We start from the raw sequence: 25,024 nt of genomic DNA, 5'->3' as shown, positions 1-25,024 counted from the left end.
GTTCTGCTGAGGTCCCTGGAGCATCTGTTATGGGTGACATGAATTAACCATCCCCTTTGTGGGCTCTGTCTCCTGGTAAAATATCAGGATTACAGTTTAAGCAGCGCAGATTGTAATTAAAGCCAGAAAGTCTGTGAGTAGCCAGAGGTTAACTGGTGTCAACATCTCCAGAGCAGGTTGGTTTGACGCTGGTGTGGGGAGCGTAGGAGCATCATCCTACAGACGTGGGTTCGTGTTATGTTTACCTGAAATCTGAGCTTCCTGAAAGGGTATAAAAATCCCAGGAAAGGTTTGTTTTGTTACTTCAGTGTTGTGGCTGTTGGATTTCCTTAATTGTGGTGCAGGAGGCTTCCAGTAGGTCTCTGTTCCCTAGGGCTGCCCTCTCCAGCACAGGGAGGCCTGACCATCCCCCTGCCCAAAGCAGAGGCAGGGTCCAAGCCAGCAGAGTGCAGAGGTGGATTCAAAGGTTCTGGGGCCTGATGAGAGCTGGGGCCTCTCAAATGTGAAATGCCATTTGCTGCGGAGGTGCTGAATCTCAGGGGCCTGGGAAAACATCAAACACTTCCCCCTTTCCCTGGGACTTGCTGCTGTTAGAGAAAAGTGTTGAGGTTCCAGAGCTCATTCCAGCTTGGCTCTCAGACAAAGGATTTGTCCAGCTCCTTGGAATCTCCTTGCTAAGGTGGGAAGCAAATGGCCCCAGGGGATGTTTTCCACCCTTCACCCTGGTGCCAGGGTTTGGAGCCTGTGACGTGCTGAGCATGTTCTCAGCTCCAGTCTCTGAGTGCTTCTGCGCTGCTCTCAGCTTTCCGTACTGAGGACTGCCTCATGTCCTCAGGTGCCTGCTTAGCAGCCCCTTCATGCCCTTCAGAGCAGATAGGAGCACCTCATTTTGCCTAAAGGGAGGATGTATTTGCAACCCTTCAACATTAAAGAATCTTCCAGAGCTCACCTTCCATGGAGGAGAGGGAAAGAGGGTAAGACATCCTTGACACCATGGTGGGGATGTCTCAGACAATCCAGTGCATAAAAGGGAGGGGAGTTTGGTTCTATCTCACTTGGCCTCCTGCTCCCTCAATCCCCTGCTTTTCCCTTCCTCCCATCCCATCCTCTTCCATCCACCTCCTCAAACTGCTCCCTTCACCCTTCTGCGCTCCGTCTTTCTTTCCTCTTCTTGTCATTGTGGACATAGTCACTTTAGTATTGTAGATACTCCTCACCCCTGCCATTGCCCATACAATATACTGAATTTCTGTCACCCAGCCAAAATGTGCCGTTTCAGGAGCATTTTCCCTCTCACAAGCCACTAAACTGAGCAAAGATTTTTTTTTTTTGTCTTAGAAGTGATATATTGCGTTGGAAGACCTTGCTGCTCCGTTTGTTGCAGGGACTCACTTCTACTTGGGTTTATAGTTTAATAACCCACTCAATCCCGTTCCATCACAACTCAAAGATGCTTTTGGTTGTGCCTCCTCCTGCAGGCACAGTATTGCTGAAAGACTGTATTGATGAGGATAGCTGAGAAGACCAGAGATCATCATGGCTTTTAGAGGCTGCACAGGGTTTGCTGGCTGGGTAGTTAACAGAGCTATATGTCTTTGATTGGGAAGCAAATCAGAGGCAAAGATCAATGGGAGGGAGATGGTCTGGACTAGGAGGTGTCCAGGCCCTTCTCAGAGCGTACTGCTTTGTGAATAAAACAGCAGGAACCCCCTAAGATCCCCAGAATTGACGGGAGGGTGTCTACCAGGTGAATGGGGAGGATTGTCTCACATTCAGCTCTCTGCCTTGTTTCTGCAGCTGGTGTCGGTGCTGAGGGAGCTGAGCTACCTGTCTGGCAGCCGGCTGGGAGCCATCCCACCCACGGCAGCAGAAATCTGTTCCTCCAAGGAGTCATACCGGCAGCTGGCGGCCAACTTGGAGCTGATGGTGAACAGATACAACAAGGTCCTGAAGACCGTCCTGGAGGTCGAATACCCTCTCATACAGGAGCAGCTGTGGGATATTAACTTGAAGCTGAAGAAGGCAGAAGAAACACTCAACTGGAAGATGGAGGGTGAGCTAGCTCTGTGTTAGGGCAAAAGAGGCCGTACAGGATTTCACAGAATCCCAGACTGGTGAGGGCTGAAGAGACCTCTGCAGATCCCCCAGTCCAAGCCCTGCTCACGCAGGGTCACAGAGCAGATCACACAGGTGGGTCCAGGCGGGTTTCAATGTCTCAGAGAAGGAGACTCCACACCCGCTCTGGGCAGCCTGGGCCAGGCTCTGGCACCTCCCAGCAAACAAGTTTCTGCTCATGTTCAGATGGAGCCTCCTGTGTTTCAGTCTGTGCCCGTTGCCCCTCACCCTGGTGCTGGGCACCACTGAACAGAGTCTGCTCCATCCTCTGACACCCACCTGAGATATTGATCCCATTGATCAGATCCCTCTCAGCTTCTCTTCTCCAGCTCAACAGCCCCAGCTCTCTCAGCCTTTCCTCAGAAGAAAAATGCTCTAGACCCCTCAGCATCTTGGTAGCCACCGCTGGGCTCTCCCCAGTAATTCCTTGTCCTTCTTAAACTGGGGTGCCCAGAACTGGACACACCACTCAGATGGGGCCTCACGAGTGCAGAGCAGAGGGGGAGGATTCACCTCCCTCGACCTGCTGGCCACACTCCTACTCACGCAGCCCAGGTACCATCAACCTTCTTGGCCACAGGGCACATTGCTCATGGTTAACCTGCTCACTTGGGTCTCATCAGATTCCTCCCATGTCCCCAGCCTCCATCACCTGGTTCCCAGTGACAGTTCACAGCAGGGCAGGGGACTCTCCAGCAGAGCCAGCACTGGGGAGACAAAGGGCAGCCCCCAGCCTGCCTGCTCCTTCCCATCTTACCTTGATCTGCTTGGGCTGGGGACAGGATCCTGATCCCTTCAGCTTCCCTCTGGGCTTTTGGGGAAGAGAGGCTGCCCTGTAAGCAGTGATGCTGAGGAAACGGCAAGATTGGGGTTTGTGAGAGCTGGCAAGGCTGGGGTTGAAGAGTCTGCTCCCTGCCCGTGCCAGCCCAAGTGACCCACTGTGTGGTCATGTCCCTGTGTCCCCAAGGCACTGCTTTCTCCCTGAGTTGTGCAGGGACTGGGACCCCTTGGCCCAGCCATCTGGCTTGGGACAGACTTCTCCCGGTGGGGGCCAGGGCCACCTCGTTATCCTTTCCAGCCAGATGAAATACTGTGGTTAGTGGTGAGGTTTGTGCACCGTGACTTTGGGATGATTTAACCAGTGTTCTTGCTTGATCAGTTTTAACTGCAAAGCAGAATGGAGGAAGACAATTTGTTTCCTCTTGGTGAAAGCAAACTGCTCGCTGTTGGAATATATATTTCTGTCATCAGGCTTGTGGTATGAACAGGAACAAGTGTCCTCCCTTGGGAACTTGCAAAGCAGAGTTCCTCATGCTGAAAAACTCTTTCTCCATTGCACAACAAAGATGAAGGGACTTTCCTGCAGATGAAGTTCCCTGAATCTAAATGCAGCCCTCGCTGGTACCTTGGGCTGTCACAGCCTGTGTTTGTGGGGCTGTGGGTCCCTGCTCTGGTGACAGTGGCAGGAACACTCAGCCTGTTGTCCTTGTTCTCTCTCTGGTAGCAGATTAAATCTGGGTACGGGAAAGGGGGAAGTGTCAGACGTCCCCACGGTGCTGGTGCTCCTGGCAGAAAACAGAGGCTGCAGCTGTACCATGGATTGTTGGGGTAGGAGGGAGCTAGAAGTGACTCTTTTGGTTGAGGTGGTAAGTGTCTTGTGTTAATGATGGGTGAGAAATACATGAAACCGTGGGGGAAAAGTCTTATGGAGAGTGCACAAGAGCTTGGCCATGCAGCTCTGAAAAAAAGTAGTCAATCATCTCATTTTTTACCAGGTGTCTGGGATCACATCTCCATGGTGATGGATGATGTCCATGACCTCGAGCAGAGGATACAGAAAGCCAAAAACAATGTTGAGGAGATCCAGACCATCGTGGGATCGTGGGCGTCGCCCATATTTGTGAGAAGAGATTGTAAAAGAGAATCGCTGCTGAGCCTGGAGGACTGTCAGGACCGCCTGGAACGGCGTTACAGCCTTGTCCGAGAGTCAGGGCAGAGGATTCATCTGCTGGTGAAGGTGAGGGGGGACCTTCTCCAGGGGTTTGTTGACTCTTCATAGGCTCTGGGTGTCTCTCCGCTCTGGTGAAAATGTCCAGAGCTGCTTCACCTTAAAATTAACTCCCTTAACTCATTTGAAAAACTTACCTGTTGTTGATTAAGGAATACTTTGATGGGTGAGCTGGTACAACTGAGTGTGCGGGGCTGCTGACCAGGCACCGAGTTTGGAGCAGGAGTGGGAGCCGATGCAGCCCAGTCTGGCTCCCAGTCCTGGTTCTTGTGAAGCCACTAGAGGGGAGTCGTGCATCAGGCTTTGGGATCCTGCTCAGAGGAAAAACTCCTCCGAAATATTCACCTTAAAATGGAGAGGCAGCTGGCTGTGGCTGACCTTTCTGCTTTAGGCTTGTTGTTCCTCTGTGGGAGCAGGAGGTGACGCTGTCAGTCCAGGGAGAAGCTGAGTAACAAGAAAAAAGCTGCTGTCTGAACCCTGGGTTTTTTCCAGTGGCTTTGCCAGAGCTGAGAGTCCTCTTTGCAGAGCAGGAGAAAGCCCAAATCTCTGCGCCTCACCTGCCCAGAGGTTTTAGCGTGTCAGGGACAGCACCTTGGCTGGAAGGCAGATGGATTTTAGGTCCAGCCCACTCCTGAGGGTCACCATCTGGCCTTGGACTCTGGAGAGACTGGGCTGACCCTCTCTGGGACACTGAGCCCTTGTTGCTCACCTTACTTCACTGTCTGCACTCAGCCTTGGGCTTCTGACCCACTTCTGTACCCTCTGAACCCACGGCGAGGATTTTACTATGCCCACGTTGTCCTGCTGCTACAGCTGTGACAGGCTCAACCACCTCCAGCTACACCCAAAAGATGGGAACACTTCCTAAATTGACCGGAGAGAACATGGGGCTGTGGCCAAGGCAGAAGGGCTGGCACCGCTGCTCTGGTGGCTCACAGGGCAGGACCAACTGCAAAGCAGCATGAAGGTCCTGGGGAGGGAAAGGCACCGTGGCCCAAAATAGGATGTCCCCATGCCTCTGTCCTGCTGTGCTGGTCAAACCTGGAGGAACAGCAGCAAAGGGGCCAAGAGCTGGTCTGCTGTGTTTCCCTTGGGTGTTCAGGTCTTCTTTTGAGCAGGTGAGTCTTGAGGCTGCTGAGAGAAGAGCACAGAGAGTTTGGGTACGTGCACCCACAAGCACAGGCAGGACAGTGAGATGCTGGCTTGCATTGCCCTTTTGCACCAGGATGAGGCCTCTGGAGTAAAGGTTCAGTAGAACACCAGTGACAAGGGGGCATTGTCAAATACAAGGGCATGGGACGGTGAAGAGGGGGTGGTGCTTTCAAATGGGCATTCCCATAGTGTTCAGTCCTGTGAAGTTCCCCTTTCTCTTGTGTCAGCAAAATGTGGAGGTGAGTCTGCAAGGCACCAGAGCCCTGGCTTGCTCTGTTAACAGTTTAATCACTCAGCGTTGATGTGTAAAGTTGGGGAGCAGCAACTCTGGATTGACTCAAGCCCAATTGGCAATGCCACTCTATCTTGAGGAGGCTGAGGCCAGACCTTCTTGCTCTCTGCAACTGTCTGAAAGGAGGTTGGAGCATGGAGGGGGTTGGTCTCTTCTCCCAAGTAGTAAGAGATAGGATGAGAGGAAGTGGCCTCAAGTTGCACCAAGGAAAGTTCAGATTGGATATTAGGAAAAAATAATTCACAGAGAGGATTGTGAAGCTTTGGAATAGGCTGCCCAGAGCAGTGGTGGAGTCACATCCCTGGAGGTGTTAACAAATGTACAGATGGGGTTCTTAGGGACGTGGGTTAGTGGTGGAGTTAGGTTATGGTTGGATTCGATGATCTTGAGGGTCTCTTCCAACCAGAATGATTCTATGATCTCATGTGTGCCAAGCTGCCATGCCACTGGGAATGGCACCCTCTCCTGTGTCCCCAGAGATGAAATACAGCCAGCTTTGAACCCCTGGCAGCAGACTGCAAGCTGGACCTTACGTTTTTTTTGAGCCCGTGCCTGTGTTGAGAGCCCCTGGCAGGCTTAGGAGAAAGAGCCCTCAGAGGGCATAGCAAGGCTGGAACAGGATCACGGCAGAGCCTGGGAGGTGCAGGGGATGGATACCCAGGCTGGTCTTGTGGGTGTGGAAGAGGAGACGCAAGAAGGATGGGGCCATTCTGTGGCCTAGAAAACCGTGAATTTCCTGACTGTGAACTTGCCTGGAGGTAAGGAACGCAATAAGCTGAGAAGGGAGGCTGTAAGCCAACCCTTTGTCTTCTGATCCCAATCTTTAACTATTTTCACTTGGTTTATTTAAAAACCCTTTTCTGAATTTTAAAGTTCTCTTGTTTTGAGATGACCATTTGTAGGGCAGAGGTGTAAGCAGTCCACTTGGAAGGACTCATCCACCCAAGGTAACATTATACAGGCCACAAGGACTGAGGCTTCATGCATTGGGATGAGCCTTTGGCCCAGGTCTGCAAAGCACCCTTGAGGCCTTTGGCCTCAGAGAAGAGGGAGGAGAAGGTTGCAGGGCTGCTAAGTCTCTCACGCACCCCATTTTTACCTTGTGATTATTTTGAGTTGCTTCAGATGACAAAGCAGCCCTTGACAGAAGGAGAAAATTGTGGCCATGCTACCAGCAGCAACATCCCTCTGTCTGGTTTCTCACCCCCCGCAGGGCTGGTACCTGTGTGCTCATTGCCATGAGTCCTCAGCTGTGGGCAGCTCTTGTAGGACAGACTCAGCCCCGCTGTATTTCAAAGTGTCGTCTTTTTCTTCCAGGAAAACCAGAGCCTCTTACTTGCAGACCCAGCATCTGACATCTGGAAGGCCTATGTGGATTACGTGGATGAGATAGTTCTGGATGGATTCTTCACTGCCATTGAGTGCTCACTCAAGTACCTCCTCGAAAACACAGGTAACTGCTGGTTCCTCAGCTCTGGCCGTGATACCATCTTCAGTCTCACCAAAAGGAAGTTTCTGTTTTGTGCTTTGACTTGTGGTGGTCTTTCTACTCTGCCTCTTGCATTGTCTACAGCAAGTGCTGGAGGAGCCTCCAGACTCAGAGGGTAACTCTGTCCCCTGGTCACTGGAGCAAAGCCTTGCTCAAGGGAAGGGACAGAGATGACTGTGCACCATTTGCTGGGATTTGTGAACAGACAAAATTGAGGCATCATTCCAAGTCTGTTCTTGGGCATCAGCCATCTCCTGACCTCCCATGCACAAAGCATCAAGGTGACACAACCTTTCGTTTGTGGAGAGTCTCAAGAGTTGGTTCTGTGGATGAAAGACATGAAAGAAAAACCTCCATCACTGAGGAGTGAGGAGAGGGGTCACCAAAGCAGAGCTCCTGCCTAAGGCTGCCACGGAGGGTCACTCTGCTGAGAGCAGCTGTGTCCAGCTAAAGCACATCTTCAGAACGCTTCCCTCCTGGATGTGGAGGCACACTGAGCTGGAGAATTGCATCCAGTTCCTCACCATCTTGTTAAAAACAAGCACATAATTTCACATTTGTGAAACCAGTTGGTGTTTTATTTTTTCATGCCTTTCTCCACTAAATTAAAGAGCCTCTTGGTTCCTGTTGTTTTTCTCCTCTTTAAGTACTTATGCGCTGTAATTGTTCAGCTCTCAGACTCCCTTTTGATTAGCTGAAGAGCCTGGTCTCTTTAAGTCTTCCCTCCACAGCATTTTTCCGGTCCTTAAATCACTTGTGTCTCATCTGTTCTCCAGTATCTCCTGTGGGTACCAGAACACCAGCTGGTTTGGCAGCCTCCCCTCTGCGTTGTATGCAGACACAATGTCACTGGACCCAGCGAGTGGGTGTCCCACCTGCCTGGTGTCCCTGTGGGGCATGTGTGTGTCTTGTGGTGGGATGTTAGTGGTGGCTCTAGATCACTTTTCTCCCCTTCAAAAATAACCTGGCACCTCTGTTCTTCCCTACCAGATCCCAGGGCAGGGCTTCCTCCCCTGTTTGAGGTGCAGCTGGATTTGGTGATCCCAGATTTGATATTTCAACCCTCCTTGGACCCTGGCACAAACGACGGCTTCTACGACGTGGTGGAAGGTCTTCTCAACGACATCTACCGGATCTCATCGCTGGTGCCCAGGCTGGCTGAGCACAGCGGCTTCCTCCACTACCAGGTCCGTGGCTGTGGAGCTCCCTCACGCTGTGTGGCAGTGAGGAGGTGCCACGCTGCCCCCGCATCACTGCGAGCTCCTCTCCTCTTCTCTCCAGGCTGACATGGAGGACATGGCTGACCTGGCCGACATGCGCCATGAGCTGATGGGGCGTGTGCAGGCCGTGATGGCGGCCTGCTGTGATTACCGCAGTGCCTTCGACCACTACTCCTACCTGTACGGGGAGGACAGAAAGGAGTTCTTCCGCCAGTTCCTCCTCTACGGGCACATTCTCACTGCGGCAGAAATCGAGGCCCATGCAGAGAACGGGGTCCCTGAGTCACCTCCCACGCTGCAGCAGTTCCGAGAGCAGATTGACTCCTACGAGAAGATCTATGAGGAGGTGAATCGCATCGAGCCCATCAGCGTTTTCCAGAGTTGGATGAAAGTTGATGCTCGGCCTTTCAAAGCGTCTCTGCTGAATGTGATTAAACGGTGGAGCTTGGTGTTCAAGCAGCATCTCATGGACCACGTCATGCACAGGTAGGAACCGTTCTACCTCTTCTTCCCAGAACCAAAGTGGGTTTCTCTTGTGTTGGCTGGGCTTTATCATTTCACACTGATAAGCAAAAGGCTAATACAGGAGCAAGAGGAGGGGGCACACACCCCCTGCCAGCTCCATCGCATCTCTGCTAACTTTCATCCCCTCGTCTCTGCTGGGAGCAGCTGGTCCAGCTGAGTGTGTAAAGTGCAAACAGTTCACGAACTCGGTACCATCGACATCCTGCGAGCTGATGCTCCTACGACCTACTGTGTGGTGTTGGACAGGATGTCTGTTTGTCTGTTCATCCTGGTCCAACTAATCTAATCTCTTCTAGGGCTCTATGCTTATTTTGTTGAATTTGCCATCAGTAAAGCTGCATTAATGCCATGAGATACTTGCTCCGTTTCTAAATGCAGTGCTCTTTTGAGTGCGCTCTTTGTAAAAAAAGTAATTTGGGTTGCCTGGCATGAGCAGTCATGGGGAGGCAGTTTCAAGGTTACAAAAAGGAGGAGCTTTGGATGTAAGTTTCGAATTAACATGTGTTCCCTGCTCTGAATAGCTGCTCAGCCGCCTGGTCTCTGCAGGATGATGTGTTAGGTGATTTATTTGAGTAGTAGCAGCTGAAGGATGCCACAGGGCTTGGATGCTTACGAAGAAATATTTACAGACATATGTACTAGTGAAGGCTGCTGCGTGTGGTGGCTGCTGTGATCTCTTGTGTTCTTTTCAGCACGATGATTCCTGTGCAAAGAGGTTTTTGCATAGGTTAGAACAGGCATTTAGGAGTTCTTATTAAGAGCTCCTGACTCAGCAGTTTAGTCTTTAATAGGTGAAGTGTTTAGGGCTATGTTTTGGTCCAGCAGCATCCACAGAATTTAAGCGGGCACTTCAAAAGTAAGCGTTTTGAGAAGGGAAGAATGGAAAGGACCAAAGATCCAGGAGCCCATCAAGCTCTGCTAACAGTGTCCAGCAGCTGGTGAGATCAAGAAGCAGGTAGGGAAACTTCCCCCAAATAGTCTCCTTGTCTCTAACCATTCATACCTGAGGACTTTGAGAGTCATGGGTTGTACCTTTGTATCTAAAGACCTGGATGGATTTTTTTTTCTCCCACAAATGTTCGGTTGCTTTTCTGAACCGCTGTGAATTTTTAACATCTGCATCCTTCTGCAGCAGAGACTTACCCTCTGAAATAAGGCAGCGTGCGAAGAAGAATCCCTGTTTGTTGTAGCTTTACAACCTACCAGGTTCATTTGTTGAATTCTTGTATTGGAAGAGATGACATGAAAACTGTCCTTTCACATTCACTCTCTTCAGACCACAGACCCGAGCTCACAGGTCTCCCTTATAGAATCATAGGATAGAGTCATAGAATCTGTTTGGTTGGAAGAGACCATCAAGATCACAGAGTCCAACCATAACCTAACTCTGGCACTACCCCATGTCCCTGAGAACCTCATCTATATGTCTATCCAACCCCTCCAGGGATGGTGACTCCACCACTGCCCAGGGCAGCCTGTTCCAAGGCCCGACAGCCATTTCTGTGAATAATTTTTTTCCTAATACCCAATCTGAACCTCCCCTGGAGAAATTTGAGGCCATTTTATCTTATCACTTGCTACCTGAGAGAAGAGACCAACCCCCTCCATGCTCCAACCTCCTTTCAGACAGTTGCAGAGATCAGGTCTCCCCTCATCTCCTGTTCTCCAGGCTGAACAGCCCCAGCTCCCTCAGCTGCTCCTCGTAAGACTTGTGCTCCTCAAATGCCTTTTCTCCAACCTGTGAAGTCCCAACCCATTTATCCGTTCCTCACAGGAAGCTGTACCACATCTATGGATCCCTGTGAGCATGAACTGTGGTTCTGATGCCCTCAGCATGTTGCCATGTGATGGGCAGAGTTAGCCAGGCCTTTCCCTCTCCGCGCCAGTCCAGCTGCCTGGATGATTCCGGTAGGAACTGCTCTCATTTGGTGCTTTCCTGTTTTGTGTTCTACAGCTTGTCTGACCTGGACGAGTTCATAAAAACTGCTGACAAAGGTTTGAGCAAAAAGGTTGAAAAAGGCGATTATGATGGTTTGGTGGAGATCATGGGGCATCTCCTGGCCGTTAAGGAAAGGCACAGTGTCACCGATGCCATGTTCGAGCCCCTGAAGCAAACCGTCGAACTGCTGAAGACGTATGAGCAAGAGCTGCCGGAGGAAGTCTATAAGCAACTGGAGGTGGGTGAAAAGCTGCGGTGGACACGGCGGTTTGCCAAGTAGCCAGCGTCAAAGAGTATGAGCTTAAGAGCATTGCAGGAATATTTAAAGCCCCACTCCCTGTCATTAGAGGGCCTCAGTGGATAGTATTTTACTATTGTGGGATGTGCCTTAATAGCTCTAAATTTTGGAGTTATATTGAGGTTTTTCTTTTAAAGCAGAGATTAAGCCTTTTGTTATGTATGAAAAACATAGAATTGCCTGCTCCAACTCTCAGCGATTACTCTTGAAAAAAATTAATGCATTTTCAAATACATCTGTTAATTAGTTTGAATTATAATTATTTTTAAATAAGCCAGTTCTTGGCAACTGTGGAGATGGGAAGGATAATGTTGGCAGAGGAGTCGCCTTCTCATAGGACTTCAGTCCTCCACTAGGTCTATAACACCCAATCTGCTTGACCCAAAGGACATCACTGGGAGCACGTTATGGAAGTATTTCAGCACCTTTCCACATCTGGCCCTGATGAATCAATTTTTCTTTGGGGAATTCTTCTCATTTCTGGACAGGGGACCATGAGGTGACGGTTGGAAAAGCCTGTGGGATGCCCAGCCAGCCTTGGGGAACTGGCAGCAGTCACCATGTTACGGTGGAGGAGCGTGTGGCTACATACTGATGGATACCCCTTAGTCACGGGGCGTTGTGTGCAGAGGGCTCTGTGTAGGACACCAGGTTTAAGGCAGAGCTTTTTGGGGAGAAGTTCCTCCCTCTGCTGCAGGCTTGGATGGGACCTGAGCGGGGTTTAGCAATCCCCCAGTTTTCTGCTGGTGCAGCCGTGATCCACGGATGGTTGTATCACCAAATCTGACACGGGTAAGGGTCCTAAAGATAACTGGATTCCTACAGACACCCTGAAAAACAGAAGAACTGCATTAAATGAATGTTTTGGCTGCTACAGCAGCTTCAGTTCAGCATAAAAAATGGTGCTATGGGGAACCCAGCTCTGCTGATTCCTCTGCCCAAGAGCTGCTTGCTTGGTGCCTGTTTGTGCGTGTAGATTTGAACAACTGATTTATTTTTCTGACAGAAGAAATGAGGTATGCAGGGCAGCCATTCAGATGTAGGAGGTAACAAAACAGTTTCGTTCTTTCTGGCAAGTGACAGCAACACATAGTTGAATAATTCATTCACTGCTGTACACAGTAGGAAAACCAAAGTAAGTTCCTCCAGGTACCGCTCCCTCCATGGCCATGAAGATGGATGGGCTGGAGCTGATAGTTTGTATGAGAAGGACAAGGAAGCAGCTCCATGTGTGCCCTGCTATGGTCATGGATAGTGATTTCTACAGAGACTGGAACATGAAGTGCCAGAAAGAGACCCCTCAGGAGGGACTGGCCCTGCTCTGGCCGCCTCTGCTGCCTCCAGGTTATTTCGCTTCTTTGCATAGTGTTGGTGCATCTCCATTAGTCTTCTCAACTATGTGCACTGGGATGAAAAGAAGCCCAAAGTCTTTCCTGTAGGCTGGCACAGTACCTGGGGAAGTGGGAGAGCAAAGCTGTGGGACTTGAGGACAGCAGAGCCCTGGCTGGTGTCACTGTCTGGGGTGAGGATTTGGCTCGAGAAGTCTGGTGAGAAGAGAAGAAATCAAATCTCTTTCTAAATAAAATCCCAGGTGCAAAGGGTGGATTGTTAGCAGTGCTGTGCACCAGCAGCTTGGATGCAGTCCTGAGAAAGAAACTGTCTTATTTAGTACTAATATTATACAGGCAGGCTGGAGGGATTTGCCCCAGAAAGCTCTGTAGAAGTCCTTCTGGCATAATATCTTCTGCTCTAAGAGCTGGCTGGAAATTTCCCAGGCTCTGTTTCTTAATTAGCTCTGGGAAGCCGGACGATCTGATGAACTTGCATCCTCAGCCCACCCTCCTGCCTCCAGCCAGCTCTGGGTCCCGCTGGGCTCGGTGTCAGGAGAACTGTGCTCTCTCAACCACCGAGCCATCCTGGGAGCCCAGGATCTGGTCTGGGACCCTTCTTCTGAAGTTATTTAACATGTTTTTGCAATCAGAGCAGTCAGTTTTAAAGTCTCAGTCTTCATTCGTCTTCAAAATTGTGGATAACTGATAAGTTTTATCCCAAATTGTGTTTAGCTTTTGCATCACAACAAAACTTCCTTGCAGTTTTAGGCATGGAATCTGTTGCTTTTCCTGTTCTGTGATTGTCCATAAACAGATCAGTCACATCTTATATCAAATAGCAAATACTGCCTACCGTCATTTAAATTTTGCTTGCAGGAGCTGCCAGAAAAATGGAACAATATAAAGAAGCTGGCGATAGCTGTGAAGCAGCATGTGGCTCCTCTGCAGGCGAACGAAATGACAGTTGTGCGCAAGAGCTGTGCGGCGTTTGATGTTGAGCAACACAGATTCAGAGAGCGATTTCGGAAAGAAGCACCATTCAGGTACAGTGAAATTATAACATCAGAGAAGCCCTGAGGAAGAGAAGCTTCATGGGATCATCTCGGAGTGTCCTGAGGATGTGTTCTTGAACCCTTGCATACATTTCCTACCTGCTCACGGTGTTGTATCTGTTATGCCCTGGGTGTTTTGTCCCTGCAAACACTGTAAGGTGTTAGCAAGAGATTCAATCTGGATGCTGAGTGCACAATATTGCTTAAAGGGGTTGTCAGCAGTGCCATGTGGCTGCACCATCAATGGGTACTATAGATGTATCATGTCTGCTTTGTGTCTCAGAGGCACCATTTGTTTTATGTTTTCTTTAGAAGTTGTTACAATATCACTTATGAAGAATAAACATTTCTTTCTAGGTTTGACACCAAAAAGCCTTATCAACTGCTGGATACAAAGCACATTGAGATTAAACAAATGGAGTCAGCCATGACCTCGATTTATGAATCAGCTGGTCTGTTTGAAGTCATAGTGCCAGACTATAAACAACTGAAGCAGTGCCGAAAGGAGCTGTGTCTTCTCAAAGAGCTCTGGGATATGATCTCCCTTGTGGGCACTTGCCTTGATGACTGGCAGACCACCAAATGGGCGGATATTAACGTGGAAAACATGGATCTGGAGTGTAAAAAGTTTGCAAGAGAGATTCGGAATTTGGATAAGGAGGTGAGGGCGTGGGATGCTTTCACTGGGCTGGACAGCAAGGTGAAGAACATGCTGACGGCCCTGAAAGCTGTGGCAGAACTTCAAAATCCCGCCATTAGGGAAAGGCACTGGAATCAGCTGATGCAGGTGACGGGTGTGAGGTTTGTGATGGACTCGGACACCGCGCTGGCTGACCTCCTGAAGCTCAACCTCCATAACTTTGAGGATGAGGTTCGTGGCATTGTGGACAAAGCGGTACGAGAAATGAGTATGGAGAAAGTCCTGAAGGAGCTAAAAATGACTTGGAGCACCATGGAGTTTCAGTATGAGCCTCACCCCCGGACGAACATCCCGTTGCTGAAGTCAGACGAGGAACTCATAGAAACTTTAGAAGACAACCAGGTGCAGCTGCAGAATTTAATGACATCCAAATGTATTGCTTTCTTCTTGGAGGAAGTGTCCATATGGCAGAGGAAGCTGTCCACAACAGATTCCGTCATTTCTCTCTGGTTCGAAGTGCAGCGTACGTGGTCTCACTTGGAGAGCATATTCATAGGCTCAGAAGATATACGGGCACAGCTTCCTAAGGTATGAAATCCCAAATCCTATTTTTCCTGTGTGGAAAGCGTTGAAGAAGAGCCTCCATTACACAGAAGAAGGTTGTCTATATTGCCGTGTTCCCCCAAGCAGGACTGTTCTCTTGCTGCATTGCTTTCTTGGAGGCTCCCTTAATGCTACAGCAGTTTCCCCAGTGTAGCCCCAGGCTGTTTTTGTACTGTTGGTTGTGCCTGAACCCTGCTGAGAAACTGTTTTTCCTCCCCTCCACCATTGCACAGCAGATGCAGAGTTCCTGGAGGCTGAGCAGGAGGCTGCTGGCTTCCTTCAGTGATACAGGCATGTTCCCTCTTTCCTTGGAGGGGAGAAGACGGAGATAATTACTCAGATGGTGCAAATTGTCAAATCAGAGCTGGACCAGGCAGCTTTGCAGTATCCGCTTCCCTGCCTCCAGTGCTGGTGCAGCAGGAGAGCAGCTCTTCTCCCACTTCAGCTTCAGAAAATTGAGCAGAGTTGTCATTGATGCCCTCCTCAGGGTTGTGACCTCCTCAGGGCTGTCTTTGAGTCCAGCTTCCAGTCTTATTCCCTATTCTCTTGATTATTTAGAAAATCTTCCAAGCTTGTTCCTGGCCCCGCTGGACCACTCGCAGCCCTGTGGAGGAACCTGCCTTTCACTCACGAGTGACCCACAGTTGGCTGTGTGACCCCCGTCCCTGTTCACGAGCAGCATCGCTGACAGCACCACTGTGGGACGAGCACCCACGAGGGGATGTGCGCAGCCCATTGACCCCTGGACAACACACTGTTCTGTCTCCAACCCTGCACTCTGCTCTGCTTGGACTGTTCCTCCATCTGCTTCAGAGAGCACGCTGTGCTGAGTGTCCTGGGGGCAGTTTTTGGCCCCTCACACCAAGAAAGCCCTTGTGGTGCTGGAGCAAGTTGAGAGAAGGGAATGGAGCTGGTGAGGGGCTGGAGCACAAGTGTGATGGGAGCGGCTGAGGGACCTGGGGGATTCAGCTGGAGAACAGGAGGTGAGGGGAGACCTTCTGATCTCTGAACTGCCTGAAGGGAGCTTGGAGCCAGGGGGGTCGGGCTCTGCTCCCCAGGAACAAGCGCCAGGAGCAGAGGAAACGGCCTCAAGTTGCGCCAGGGGAGGCTGAGGTTGGATCTGGGGAACAATTTCTTCCCCAAAGGGCTGTGGGGCACTGGAACAGGCTGCCCAGGGCAGTGCTGGAGTCACCAGCCCTGGAAGATGTATAGATGAGGAACATGGTTTAGTACTAGATTTAGGTTATGGTTGGACTCAGTGATCTCAATGGTCTCCTCCAGCTAAATGATTCTATGATTCTGGGCACACCTCGCTCACTGGGCAATATATACAGGTGCTGATAACCAGTGCCCTGAGGCTGTACCATGTGCCAGCAAGCTCTTAATATCCAGGAGCTATCTAATGTCATGTATGAAATTGCATCATGATTTACATTTGCATCCTGCTGGGCAGCTGTCTGCATCTCAGTAGCTGTCTGGCAGTGGTATGAACCATAGAACCATAGGATGTCCTGACTTGGAAGGACCCATCAGGATTGTCAAGTCCAACTCCTGTCCCTGCACAGGACACCCCACAATTCACCCCATGTGTCTGAGGACGTTGTCCAGTCTCTCCTTGAACACTGTCAGGTTGGGGCTGTGACCCCTCCCTGGGAGCCTGTTCAGTGTCCAGCACCTCTGGGTGAAGAACCTTTTCCTCATGTCCCACTGCCCTCCCTGGCACATCTTCTGCCATTCCCTGGGGTTCTGTCACTGTCACAGAGAAGAGCTCAGCCCTGCCCCTCCTGCTCCTGCTGAGGAACCTGCAGCCCCATGAGCTCTGCCCTCAGTCTGCTCTGCTCCAGCTGAGCAAACCCAGGGACTTCAGCCGCTCCTCATACGGTTTCCCCTCCGAACCCTTCACCAAGTTCATGTCCCTCCTCTGGACACCCTCCAGTAGCTTTATCTCCTTTTTTCCTGTGTCCCCAGCCCTGCACACAGTGAATGCTGCAGGTGAGGCCGCCCCAGCACAGAGCAGAGCGGGACAATCCCCTCCCTGCCCGGCTGGCCGTGCTGTGCTGGATGCACCAGGACACGGGGCCCTCTTGGCTCCAGGGACACAGGTGGCTCAGTCAGCAGCTTCTCTTCCGTAAAAGAAAGACTGAAGCTCAAAGTCTCTGTAGCTGAGCACCCTCAGGATGCATCCAGGGCTGGGGGGATGTGCTGACAGGCTGTGGGATGCTCACCTGGAGCTGGATCTGTGGCGTGAGTGTAGGGAGGGCTCAACCTTCCAGATGGAGCCTTGCTCCTGGGGCTGAACACAGGGTAGCGTGGAAGTGTTACCTGGACTGCTTGGAACACTTGTTCAGTGTCCCGCCTCACTTAGGAGGCCTGACCTGGGAAGAAGGGAGGAGCAGAGATGTTTTGAACATAGCTTGCTTTATTCTTCAGTGTTTAGCTCCAGAAATTCAGAGTCCCTGTTAGATATGGAGCATAATTGTTGACGTGGGCCTCCGGTGCTGACATGGGGTTTCCATACCCTCATTGAAGGCAAGGAAGGGCTCTCCTCTACAAGAGTCATCATACCCGTTTTGTGGATGGGTGTTGGGATTCCTGTGCTGTAGCAGGAGGGGAGGAGTGCACTCACATGAGGCTGGGAGCCTTTCCACGGTGTGGGAGCATCTCCTGCTGCTGCAGCCAGGGAAACTTGGTACTTCACCTGGACATGGGAGAGAGAGATTTATGAGGTTTTCCAAGGGGAATTAAATCCCATGAAAATGGTTGGTCCTAGACATTGCCTCCTGCATGGAGCACTTTATCCACAACCCCTTTGGGATACAGTGACAAGAAGGCAAGTGCCTGTTTGAAGACTAGTTTCAGGCAAGTCAGTGGAAGAGCCATTCTGGAATGGTGGAGGGGTCCCTGTCTGCACTGGACAGAAGGTTTTCCCCTCAACCCAAAGACAGCACCCAGAGGATGGAGACCTTTAGCACAAAATCCATGTTTTACCATGAACATGTTTGTGTTGCTTTTTAGGACTCCAAACGCTTTGAAGGGATTGATGTGGACTTTAAAGAACTGGCCTATGAAACTCAGAAAACCCCAAATGTGGTTGAGGCCACCAATAAACCAGGTCTGTCCCAACAACTGGAGGACATTCAGAGTAGGTAGGTACAACTTCAGTCCCAGGATTTTGTCAGAGACTGGGATCAGCTCTAATAAGTTGGTTTAACCTGTGCTCCAAGGCTTTCCTTCTGGACTGTGCGTTCTTTGCATTCACACATTGAGTCTTTTTATTCATGATCCATCACCCTGAAGCCCCCAAGGTGGATTCTGGCTTTGCGTATGTGCAAACTCTTATCTTGAATATTGATTTGCACACATACAAAGCTAGGCACTCAGTTGGTTTTAATAACATGTGGCCTCACTGCCACCCCAAATTTGGTGTCTTAAATATCTATTTAGCAGTCCAAGCAGGGATATCTGCAGCAGAGCTGATCCCATGTGCTTTAATTAACAAAATTATCTTTGTGTGTGTACCCTTCACAGATGGTATAACTAAACTCCCTGAGAAAGACCTTAATGTCCAGAGATGGATACAGTTCTCACCTAACATATGAGCTACTCTACCTGGAACACACCTAACAAGTTAACGTGATAGCTGTTGTGTCAGTAATAACTATCCATTTAAAATAGAGATCTAATTTTACTTCCTAAACAGATAAGGCCCGTGTTCCCCACAGAGGACTAACTGCATGTTATTTATGAACTTTGAAAGCTCAGCAGCAGTTTAACATGTAAACACTGAGAGATGCATTTTAGAACGGAGCAAACAAGTTTCTTTTCAGGCTTCACAAGCACAAAAAGCTGAGTAGGTTTGAATCAGGCTTTAAAATGTGCTCATTAGAATAAAAGCAGTTTTGGAAACTTTCATCCTAGTGTGAAATCACCTGTGGCAGTTGAGAGCTTGTCTAAAACAGTAAGTCAGACTGCAAAGCCTTTCTAGCCTCTTCTTCCACCTGTGTTTCTGCTTTTTGGTGAGGATTCTCTGCCTCTTTGTCTGTTTGACCCTTGGGAGTGGAGAGAGATCTATGAGTTACTATGTGCTTTGTTATCTATTTGGAAAATGCTGTAAAGGAGCAGCCTGCAGGCTCAGCTCATGTCTGGCATTTCCCCATGGGAGGGGAGAATCTGCTCGATAACCCAAACTGTAGCACGACACATTAAAGGATATTCACCCGCCTGTCCTGGGCTCTATTTTTCTGCTCTTCTCCCCAGGTTGTCCCTGTGTGAGAAGGCTTTGGCTGAATATTTGGACATGAAAAGATTGGCCTTTCCCAGATTTTACTTTGTTTCTTCAGCAGATTTATTGGATATTCTTTCCAATGGCACCAACCCACAGCTGGTAAGCCTTGCACTATGTCACCTTCACATTTTCCAGCTGTCAGTAATGTCAGGGTGGAAGATGCTGTCTAGGGACTCAGCTGTAGCTTATCCTTTCTTGAGTGCCTTTTCTCCCACCCTCACTTGGATTAACAATAACTCTTTCACTGCTGGCCTTCATCTGTCGTCTCTGAAAGGCAATGCGCACACTGTATGTTGTCCCATCTGTCCCTGGTGATGCTTGCAGATGGTTCTGAAAGCACTGCACAGAGCAGAGCTATGTTCTTGATACCATAAAAACAGTGGGTTTGTTTCTGCTGGGATACAGTGAGGTTGGGGGAAACCATTTCTTGAGGATCTCAGCCAAAACTTGTTGCTGAGCTTGGTTCCCCAAGCTGGGATGCCAGCAAACAGCATCTGTTGTTGAAAGAGCCACAGACCGATCATTCAAATGTGACAGTGTTGACAACCGAGGGCTTGGAGACGTCTCTGTTTTTAGGCAGAGGAGACATCTGCTAGTCAGCCACTTCTTCCTTCCCCCATGCAAAGGTCTTTGGGATGGCCTGTTTCCAGGGGAAGAGCAGAACACAGCCTGGAAGAGGTAAGACAGCTGGTGGTCAGACAGTGGCTGTGGCCAAGGCAGGACTTCCTTGGGTTGCCACCCACCCCTGCACAGCTCTGCTTGGCCTTGTTTGGGACGCATCTTTTATTCAGAGGTTGGTGCATAAAACCAGTCAAAACGTTCACAGCAAAAGGCGAGTGTTGGATGATGAACAAAGTCCTAATTCTGTCTTTTGGTAGCGAGTATTTTCACTTTCTTCAGGCTTTCCACCATTTTCAGTATTGATGTGAGCACAGGAATGGAGCAGGTTTGCATGTGTATTTGGAAATGCTGTTGTTTACCTCTAACCTTTAACGCTGCTTCTATCTGTGTCTGCTGCTGGGTGATTTCAGCCCACAGAGTATCATAAATACATAGTTGATTGATATTTAAAATGAAGAGGAAAAAAAAACCACAGGAAGCAAAGATACTGTGTTGAAATGCTCTGTTGAGTAGGAAGAAATTCCTGGTGTTTTCTGTTATTCAAAAGTATTTGCAGTAAAATCAAAGTAAATGTCAAGCAGTATCATACATAGATACACTCTCAGCCTTCCCAATGTAGTTTCAAAGTCTGATGATTCCTAAAGGAGGATTAAATACACAATGACATTATCCTCGTGAACTGGGTGCTGAACTTGTGCAGATTCAGGTGCGTTCGGGCTCTGGCAGCAGGATCGCAGCAAGTGCTGGGGTTGTGTCCGAACCCTCCAGACTGGACAGGGTCTGGGAAGGGGCAGCTGGGGATTTGTGACCAGAAGCTTCTACATGTAAGAAAAAGTTTCTACGGTTTACTTACGGTTTGAAAAGAGATAAGCTTATGGCCTCAAGATACGCTTAATGGCCTCAAGTTGTGCCAGGGGAGGTTCAGATTGGATATTGTAAAAAAATTCTTCCCAGAAAGGGCTGTGGGGCATGGGAACAGGCTGCCCAGGGCAGTGCTGGAGTCACCATCCCTGGAGGGGTTTAAAAGACATTTAGACGAGGTTCTTAGGGACATGGATTAGTGCCAGAGCTAGGGTATGGCTGGACTTGATCCTGAGGGTTTCTTCCACCCAAAATGATTCTGTGATCTGGGGGGATGCTGAGTGCCCTGTGCTTCTCAGAGTCACTTAGCACCTCCCAGGGTTTGGCCCTGCTTGTATGTGTGTGAGAAGCTGCGTCCACTTGCAGCACAGCTCATGAGAGGGAGGGTTGTAGTTCTTTGTGAGTCAGTGAGTCAGAATTAGATGGACAAATCCACCTCCACCCTTCCTTCTCTGAAAGCATCAGAGCATTGGGCATCTCACGCAGAATCCCAGAATGTCAGGGTTGGAAGGGACCTGGAAAGCTCATCCAGTGCAATCCCCCCATGGAGCAGGAACACCCAGCTGAGGTTCCACAGGAAGGGGTCCAGGGGGTTTGAATGTCTGCAGAGAAGGAGACTCCACAACCCCCCTGGGCACCCTGGGCCAGGCTCTGACACCCTCACTGAGAAGAAGTTTCTTCTCAAATTTAAGTGAAACCTCCTGTGTTCCAGTTTGCACCCATTCCCCCTTGTCCTATCACTGGTTGTCACCGAGGAGAGCCTGGCTCCATTCTCCTGACACTGCCCCTTTATATATCTGTAAACATGAATGAGTCCCCCCTCAGTCTCCTCTTGTCCAGCTCCAGAGCCCCAGCTCCCTCAGCCTTTCCTCACACGGGAGATGCTCCACTCCCTCCAGCATCTTGGTGGCTGCGCTGGACTCTCTCCAGCAGTTCCCTGTCCTTCTGGAACTGAGGGGCCACAACTGGACACAATATTCCAGATGTGGTCTCCCCAGGGCAGAGCAGAGGGGCAGGAGAACCTCTCTGACCTACTGACCACCCCCTTCTAACCCACCCCAGGTACCATTGGCCTTCCTGGCCACAAGGGCCCAGTGCTGGCTCATGGTCACCCTGCTGTCCCCAGGACCCCCAGGTCCCTTTCCCTCATTTCTCATCTCCCCTATGGGAGTTTTTCTACCTCTCTGCTGTAATTGAGAGAGGCAGCTCCTGTCTGGGACTGCTTTGGGAGCTTCCCCTTTCTGTGGGGACGTCAGTCCTAGGAGAATCTCACCTTCATTGGCGTGGGGCGCGCAGTGATGCAGTTGTGTGTTACGCAGTGGTCTGGAAGAAGTGCTGGTGACCTGCTCAGCTCCCAGCAGGCAGATGCTGATGTTGAGAGCCCACAGCATCTCCCTGTTGGCTTTGCAGACTCAGATGGAGGTGAACAGGAAAGAACTGAATTATTCTTTTCCTTCTGGAAGAGTGCTTTTGGTGAACATGGTTGTTCTATAGGAGGTCTGGGCTGTTTATCATAGGTCTTAGGCAGAAATAAAGATCTTTCTTCTCCATGAAAGAGAATTTAGGATATTTCACTAGCACAAAATCAGTTTCTAGTAGTGGAAAAACAGGAAAGTTCATAGTGAAGAAAACTCCACGTTGTGCTGAGAATAGGATGAGGTGGAGAAATGGCTACAGACTTCTCATCACTACATGTAGGGAAATTTGGGGTAGGAGTCATGAGGTGTTTCAATGTTTTCTATGCTTTTGCTCTGTATGGAAGATTTCCCAATGGAGAAACATGATTTATTAAGGCATGTCTGTTTTCTAAATTACGTAGAAATAGGTGGAAGTATTACAAGAGACAGCAAGAGGCTTTTGTTGGCAGTATGTTGGCCACATTTGAGAAGATGTGGTGCTACCTAAATATCCAAGATATTTTGTTAACATGATTTTGCTTGTGACATGTATAGTGATCTTCATTCCGCTCGTCCTATCTCGGTTGCTTTATTTATACAACCCGTTTTGCAGGTGCAACGTCATCTTTCCAAACTCTTTGACAGCTTGGCCAGGATGAAATTCCAGCTGGACTCTGAGCAAAAGCCAACCAAGGTTGGCCTGGGAATGTACAGTAGAGAGGAGGAGTACGTCAGCTTCAGCGAGCCCTGTGACTGCAGTGGGCAGGTGAGAGGGAAGTCCTTGTCTATCAAAACTGTCCGGTGGAGCCTGCTCCCCTGCCCCTCGTGTGAGATCCCTTGCCAAGACGTCATAGAGCTTCACTGCTCTCCCTTGGTGCATGAGAAAAGCTGGAAGAGGTGGTGATTTAGTACCTCCTTACACCACAACCTTTCGTGTCACTCTGGATAGGTCCTCACTAAGGGGGGACGTGGATGTCGCAGTCCACTGTGAGAGAAAGAGCTGTGCCATTTTTCTGACTAGGTTTTTAATTTGATTTTTTCTAAGACCTTTTGAAGGTTAGTCTTAAAGCTTGCTACAAATATCCTCGGTGAGGGAGGGGATGCAGACTGAAAAGAGACTAAGCTATTCCATAGTACCTCTGCACGGGTGTGTTTGGCAGGAGAAGGCCTTTTACCTGTTTCTCAAGTCTTCATTATTTCATACCACGAGTGAAAGTATGAAATGTAAGAATCAAGCTACTGCTCAGCTTATCTATCCTGGTAGTTTCACCTTTCTGCATGGTCTATTACAGGAAGCTAAAGTACGTAATACCGGCTACTGAGCTCCCCAGCAATGGAGCTTGCTGCGTTCAGTCTGTCTTCTTGTTGAGGGCTTTGCCTGTGAAATATGAAATTCAGCAGGAATTGTGTTCCCAAGTTTGGCAGCATCTTTCTTCTGCTGCTGGCAGACTGCCCACATCCCACCAGGGATTCTGTCATGGCCTGGAGGTGGAACACACCTGACCAAATTATTCATTGACGGAGTTCATTTTGGTTCCTCCTGTAGCTAGAGTTCAAGAAAAAAATCTGTCTTCTGTTCTTGGTGTCTGGAAGTAGATGCTAATCCTACAGTACCAGAATTAGCCAAATCTACCCAGTCTGAAGGAGGCTGTGAGGTTTGGTTAACTCATAGAATGTCCTGAGCTGGAAGGGACCCACCAGGATCATGGAGTCCAAGTCCTGTCCCTGCAGTGACAACCCCACAGGTCACCCCGTGTGTCTGAGGACGTTGTCCAGTCTCTCCTTGAACACTGTCAGGTTGGGGCTGTGACACCTCCCTGGGAGCCTGTTCAGTGTCCAGCACCTCTGGGTGAAGAACCTTTCCCTCATGTCCAGTCTAAAGAGAACTGAGATGCTTGCCTCATTTCCTATCTTCACTAATTACCAAAGGCACTTAAGAAGAGCAAATGTGTTACTGGGATTTAATCTCTTTTCCAGGTTGAAGTCTGGCTCAGTCATGTACTAGACAGCATGAGGGCTACTGTGAGAGATGAGATGACAGAAGCCGTCATGGCTTATGAGGAAAAACCAAGGGAACAATGGCTCTTTGACTATCCTGCCCAGGTATCTGCCACTGCTTCTTATCACCACTCAGGCTGGCTCGTGGAAAGGTAGCTCTTGGGTTCCCCATCAGTCCTGCCCTTCCCTTCTTTCAGCAGCTGTGGACAGGCATGTTTCTGGCCTCCACCTTGCTATCCAGGAGAGAGGGAGGATGAGTTGTCCTTTATCCTGGCGGTCTCCTGATGGAGTTTTCAGGCTGAGCTCCATGCTCTGGTTGGGGCTCTTGGTTGGGTGACAGAGCCCAGGGGCTTGGGCAGTGCAGTCTGTACAGCCAGAGCAGTGAGAGGTGCAGCAGGAAGGCAAAGTGGTGAGGCCTGATAAGAGTGAAGAGCCCCTCAGATGCACCTCTGACAACCTCGTGGTCTCCAACTCTTCCTCCTCTGCTGTGTCAGGCATGTGAAAGGTGCTGATTTACTTATAACTAGCTGCTAAATGTGTCTATCACTGATATGGTGTTTTAAATGAATGTCATGGAGCAGATCCTTGTTGTACTGTCTGCTGTGACTACTGTATGAAAAAATACTTAATTTCATGTCACGGATGTTTCATCCTTGATCTCCCTGTGGATCCGACACTCTTGAACATAAGGAAGCTTTGGTATTTTCCCTGATACTGAACCAGCCTATTTCCCTAGGTGGCGCTTTGCTGCACCCAGATCTGGTGGACAACCGAGGTTGGGATTGCCTTTGCCAGGGTGGAGGAAGGCTACGAGAATGCGATGAAGGAATAGCACAAGAAGCAAGTGACCCAGCTGAACACCCTCGTTACCATGCTGATCGGGCAGCTCTCCAAGGGCGACAGACAGAAAATCATGACCATTTGCACCATCGACGTGCATGCTCGGGATGTGGTGGCAAAGATGATAGCACAGAAGGTTGGTGTTGGCAGTTCAGCACAGTTCTGTGGGTGCTGGAGAGGGGGCTTCAGGGGGCCCAACCACTGGCCATTCAGATCACTGCCGGTCTCAGTGGGAGACGTATGACTAAATTTATTTCTACAATGTTTGTAGTAAGTGTGCAGAAAGCCCCTGTAAGCCTGCAGAGCTGTGCTGTGTCATGGCCCTGCAACACCAACTTGTAGTTGCTGCAGATTCACA

The 25,024-nt window shown here is 49.7% G+C and overlaps 1 protein-coding gene across 1 annotated transcript; it reads left to right on the top strand.

The window, feature by feature from the left end:
- Positions 1-857: 857 nt before the first annotated feature.
- On the top strand, positions 858-23,982 carry LOC139825452 (dynein axonemal heavy chain 9-like). The gene is made up of 13 exons (XM_071799827.1): positions 858-974; positions 1,798-2,053; positions 3,891-4,132; positions 6,885-7,020; positions 8,047-8,243; positions 8,338-8,762; positions 10,756-10,978; positions 13,246-13,412; positions 13,779-14,649; positions 17,680-17,810; positions 18,922-19,048; positions 22,442-22,594; positions 23,806-23,982. Exons 1-13 carry the CDS (start codon positions 858-860, stop codon positions 23,980-23,982), a joined length of 3,222 nt encoding a protein of 1,073 aa, XP_071655928.1.
- Positions 23,983-25,024: the final 1,042 nt, after the last annotated feature.

Source organism: Patagioenas fasciata, chromosome 28, assembly GCF_037038585.1.
Source record: "Patagioenas fasciata isolate bPatFas1 chromosome 28, bPatFas1.hap1, whole genome shotgun sequence".
Lineage (NCBI taxonomy): Eukaryota > Metazoa > Chordata > Aves > Columbiformes > Columbidae > Patagioenas > Patagioenas fasciata.
The sequence above is the reverse complement of the archived record's forward strand: the minus strand, read 5'-3'. Positions and strand labels throughout refer to the sequence as shown.

Excerpts from the sequence above, each read along its gene's own strand:
- LOC139825452 (XM_071799827.1), top strand. The coding sequence starts at position 858 with ATGCCCTTCAGAGCAGATAGGAGCACCTCATTTTGCCTAAAGGGAGGA. Across the intron at positions 14,650-17,679 it reads TACGGGCACAGCTTCCTAAG|GACTCCAAACGCTTTGAAGG; the intron begins GTATGAAATCCC and ends GTTGCTTTTTAG. Across the intron at positions 19,049-22,441 it reads ATGGCACCAACCCACAGCTG|GTGCAACGTCATCTTTCCAA; the intron begins GTAAGCCTTGCA and ends CCCGTTTTGCAG.